This window comes from Alligator sinensis, unplaced genomic scaffold (assembly GCF_000455745.1).
Source record: "Alligator sinensis unplaced genomic scaffold, ASM45574v1 scaffold917_1, whole genome shotgun sequence".
Taxonomy (NCBI): Eukaryota; Metazoa; Chordata; order Crocodylia; family Alligatoridae; genus Alligator; species Alligator sinensis.
This window is the reverse complement of record NW_005841988.1, coordinates 51,525-56,102: the sequence shown is the minus strand read 5'-3', so window position 1 is coordinate 56,102 and position 4,578 is coordinate 51,525. Positions and strand designations below refer to the sequence as shown.

At 54.9% G+C, this 4,578-nt stretch overlaps 1 protein-coding gene across 1 annotated transcript in view; it reads left to right on the top strand.

The window, feature by feature from the left end:
• LOC102379424 (ADAMTS-like protein 1) overlaps positions 1-4,578 on the top strand; it is a gene marked incomplete at its 3' end in the record, with an annotated part of 697,172 nt that overhangs the window by 641,096 nt on the left and 51,498 nt on the right. Inside the window, exon 6 of the mRNA XM_025201268.1 lies at positions 4,021-4,257. Within this exon, the coding sequence (XP_025057053.1) occupies positions 4,021-4,257 (237 nt within the window). The remainder of the gene's footprint in view (positions 1-4,020; positions 4,258-4,578) is intronic.

Below are 4,578 nucleotides of genomic sequence, written 5' to 3'. Positions count from 1 at the left end.
GGGGGGGGGGGGGGGAGGAGTTGGGAGAATGAACGGGGATCACGGGAATGAGCCTCCTGCTTGTTATCTTATTATTTCCAGCCTCCTGCTTGTTCTCCTGCTCCTCTCCAGCCTCCAGAGGCTGGAGAGGAGCAGGGGAATGAGCAGGGGGCTGGAGACCACTGAAGGGGTTGTGGGGAGCTGTAGCCCCTGGAGGGGGATGGGACCCTACAGGTAGTGTAGTCCATGTGCTGTTGGGGGGGCTCTGCCCTGTGGGGGTCAGGGGACAACTGGCGATGTGTAGGGGGTGCACCCCCTCAGAAAAGGCACTGCCGACACTGTCAGTGGCACCTGCAGGCAGTCACTGCTTTCCACCCCATGGTGGCAGCGAAAGCCATCTCACTGTGCCTACAGTCCATGTGGAGAGACGTAGGTAGGGTCGGAAGGGACCTGATCAGATCATCAAGTCTGACCCCCTGCCATGGGCAGGAAAGAATGCTGGGTCAAATGACCCTGGCTAGGTGATTATCTAGCCTCCTTTTGAAGACCTTCAGGGTAGAAGCGAGCACCACTTCCCTTGGAAGTTGGTTCCAGATCCTAGCCACCCTGACTGTGAAGTAGTGCCTCCTGATATCTAGCCTGAATCTACTCTCGGTCAATTTATGACCGTTATTGCTTGTTACTCCTGGTAGTGCTCAGGGGAACAGGGACTCTCCCATAGCCTGCTGGTTCCCCTTGGCCAGTTTGTAGATGGCCACCAGAGCTCCTCTCAGCCTTCTCTTGTGGAGGCTGAACAGGTTCAGGTCTCAGCCTCCGGTCGTAGGGCCTGCCTTGCTGCCCCCAATCATGTGAGTGGCCCTCCTCTGGACCCTCTCAATGCTGTCCACATCTCTCCTGAAGTGGGGTACCCAGAACTGGACGCAGTACTCCAACTGCGGCCTGACCAGTGTCACATAGAGGGAGAGGATCACCTCCTTGGACCTGCTCGTGATGCATCTGTGAATGCATGACAAGGTGCGGTTAGCCTTTCTGCCCGCGTCCCCACATTGGCGGCCCATGTTCATTTTGGAATCAATAAAGACACCAAGATCCTTCTCTGCCTCTGCACTGACAAGAAGGGAGTTCCCCAGCCTGTAGGTATGGTGCTATCTCTTCCTCCCCAGGTGCAGTACCTTGCACTTGTCCGTATTGAATCCCATCCTGTTCTCATCCGCCCACCCCTATAACCTGTCTAGATCTAGTTGCAGCTTGTCCCTCTCCTCCACCCTCTCCTTGTGATACATCCCAGATGTACACGGTGCCTGGACATTCCATCTTTGACAACCTATACCTGGTTTGGGACCTGCTGGAGCTATTGTGCTGGGAGGGCCTGTCCTTCGTCCTCCTGTCCCTGGGGTGGTCCTCAGGTGGACAGGCTTCAGCAGAAGGTGAGTGTTGGGGCAGTGGGGCAGTTCCAGCGGGGACAAAGCTGGGGGCAGGGGGGTCCCTCTCCCTCTCCTCCCCCGGCTGCTTCCCTCCTCCCCAGGACTCCGCCAAACTTGGTTGGGGGGCGCAGTCCCCTGACCTCAAAGTGGGGCTGCTAGTTTTGGCTGGGGTGCCAGGGGACCCGAGTGGGGAGGGGCACTGGTGGTAGGGGTACTCCTTTTGCCAGTGGGACCTGTGGATGCCCTCCCCGCCTGACCCATGGGACACTCATGATGCAAGGGCATGGCACTGGAAGCACTGCAGGTCCCCCAGCATATAGAAAATCCTCACTGGGGTCCCCTGAAAAGGAATTATGAGGCTGCCCTTGGCCTCTAGCTGTGCTCCCGCCACCAGCTGGATCACGACCTGATGACAGAATGAGAATGAGAGCACGTGGCACAGCCTGGGGTCTCAGCACCCCAGCGAGAGGGCCACCACCAGGGACATAACTCTCCCCAGGGTTTGGAGATGGGGGAGCAGGGCCCAATTGGGGATATAAGGTACGACAGAGCTGAGAACCACTCTGGTCCCCAGCTCTTCTAGGGGCTCGAGGGGGATGTACTCGCTCTCCACCATGAGCCCCCTCCCCACCGCCTTTTGTGCGGCAGCCTCCGAGGCAAGGAAAAAGACCCCCTTGCCATGAAAGTGGGAGGCCACCATGATCTTGGGGGCCCCCACTAGCTGAGCCAGGGCCTGCACCCAGGTTTCAAAATGCAGGTTCTCCTGCCTGGGCAGTTGGCGCTTTACCTCATGCCTATGGGAAGTGCTGGAAAGGGGGCCCTGTTGCCTGAGCTAGAAGGACCAGTGGTGGAGTGTTCAGGCCTCGCAGCTGTGGGTCACCCTGCAGCTGCCTGTACATAGCTGTGGTTTCCCCTCTGCATTGGTGAGGCCAGGGCTAGGGTCAGGGACAGGCTGAGTGGGTGTGCCAGTTGGTGTGGCGCACCTGGTTCCTTCAGGCACTGGTGGTCTAGGCTTGGGGGTGGAGCCCTTCCCTTTCCCCACAGGAAAAAAGCTGGGAGGGCTATGCTTGGGGAATGCGGGGGAGGGGGAACGCACACACACACACGGGCTGGGAAAACTCGAGCTGGCTTACTCAGCCACACAATGAACACCAGGGCAGGGGGAATGGACTACAGGACTTACCACACAAGGGGAAAAGCACATAGGGAAGGCTGCTGAGGCAGATGTAAAAGATGGCTGGAGCAGTGGAGGGTTTTTTTTTGTTGGAGTTCAGTCCAAGAGCCACTCAGGCCTCCTGCTAGGCACTCAGCAGCAGGGCACCAGGCAGGGAAACAAAGCAGGATCAGATGCAGTGAAGCAGCTGTGTGGAAGGGCAAAAGCAATCAGTGTATTAGGGAGTAATCCAGTGCAGGTGTGGTGTTGAGTGGTGCAAGGTGGTGCAGTAGGGAATCTCCCTCTCTCCTGAGATGGGGCAGCAGCAGAACAGGGGGCAGCAACAGCAACAGTGATGGTAGGAGCCATCTAGTTCAGCCACTCAGGGTGTGCTTCTCGTGAAAATGGAGGTGAAGGTGGGGGTTGGCCTGCCAAGGCAGCTGGGGCAGGCAAGGCACCTTTAGGCTCTGGCAGTGATGGTGGGGGAGGGGCCCACAGGCAGTGCAGGCTGCCTCCTGAGGCTGTCTCCCAACCACAGCTTGGCGGCAGGCTGGGCAGCATGCTGGAACAGGAGTGCAGAAGATAGAGTATGTTGCTGGGGTGCAGTGCTGGAGTGCGGTGGGCCCTTCCCTAAGAGGAGGTAGCAGCGTGCAGCAGAGGACACCCCCCCCCCCCCGGGGGGGGGCAGCAACAGCAGCAGCCCAAGGCAAGAAAGGGTGCAGCCAGCTTGCCCCCAAAAGCTCTGAGAACAAGCTAGCAGCAGCCAGCAGCAGAAAGGGGCCTGGCCATCCTCTCCTCAGAAGCTCCTGAGACCAAGTTTGAAGCAATAGCAACAACCTGGGACAGGAAGGGGCATGGCCAACTCCCTCCCAGAGGCTCCTCCCTCAGAAGCTCCTGAGGGCAAGTAGCCCTGAGCTGCTGGCCTGGGCAGGTTTTCATATGCTGGGGATAGCACAGGTACTGGCTCCAGGCTCTAGCTCCCCCTGGCTGCAGATCCAGGAGGAGCCAGGCAGGGTTATTTTGCCCTAAGTGGCACAATTTGAACAACAACAAAGTGGATGTCTGGGCATGGGTGCTGAGGCAAAAAGCCCTGCCTCAAATTTATACCGCTTCTATTTGAGCTGCTGTAAGCACATGTGCTTGCATGTGTGGACACGTCCTAGGAGTGTTTCAGGACTGTCAAATATGATGAATAGGGCAAGCAAATGTGTTTCTTATGCTGGAAATTATTTTGTAATGTTACCAGTACTGCTGCAGTAATCCCTGAAAGCACAGTAGTCAGCTGATTTTTCTGTATTTAAGATGGCCCCATTGGTGAACATGTCTATATTTTGACCAGTATGTTTCTCTAACTGAAAAGAAGTGCCTATGCTAAGGTTTCTTCTTCACTGTACAGCATGAAGTACTGAGCCTTCTTGGACAGACTGCCTAACCTTTTTCTTTTTCTCCCTTTCTCCTCATCAGAACTGCCCTCCAGAAGCAGGAGATTTTCGTGCCCAGCAGTGCTCTGCTCATAATGATGTCAAGTACCAGGGACAGTTTTATGAATGGCTTCCAATCTCTAATGATCCTGACAACCCATGTTCACTGAAGTGCCAGGCTAAAGGAACAGCTCTGGTTGTAGAACTGGCGCCAAAGGTTCTCGATGGAACGCGATGCTATACTGAATCACTGGATATGTGCATTAGCGGCTTGTGTCAAGTAAGCTTAAAGTTCTGATCCTTGAGTATTTTCTAATGAATTTTTGACATGCAAATCTGTCCCTCATATATTCTTTCTTCCCTTCTTTGTTTCCTTCATATTTATATAATTTTAGGTTTTCTTTTTAATATATGTCTATAGTCACTACATTTTTTTCATGCTTTCTCTAAAATATTGAAGGGAGAGTTGAACAATGAGAATGGGGGTGAGAGACAGTGTCGAAAGCCTTCCGGAAGTCCAGGAAGACTATATCCACTACTACCCCTGCATCCAATGATTTAGTGACCTGATCATAGAAGGCCACCAGGTTGGTCTGACATG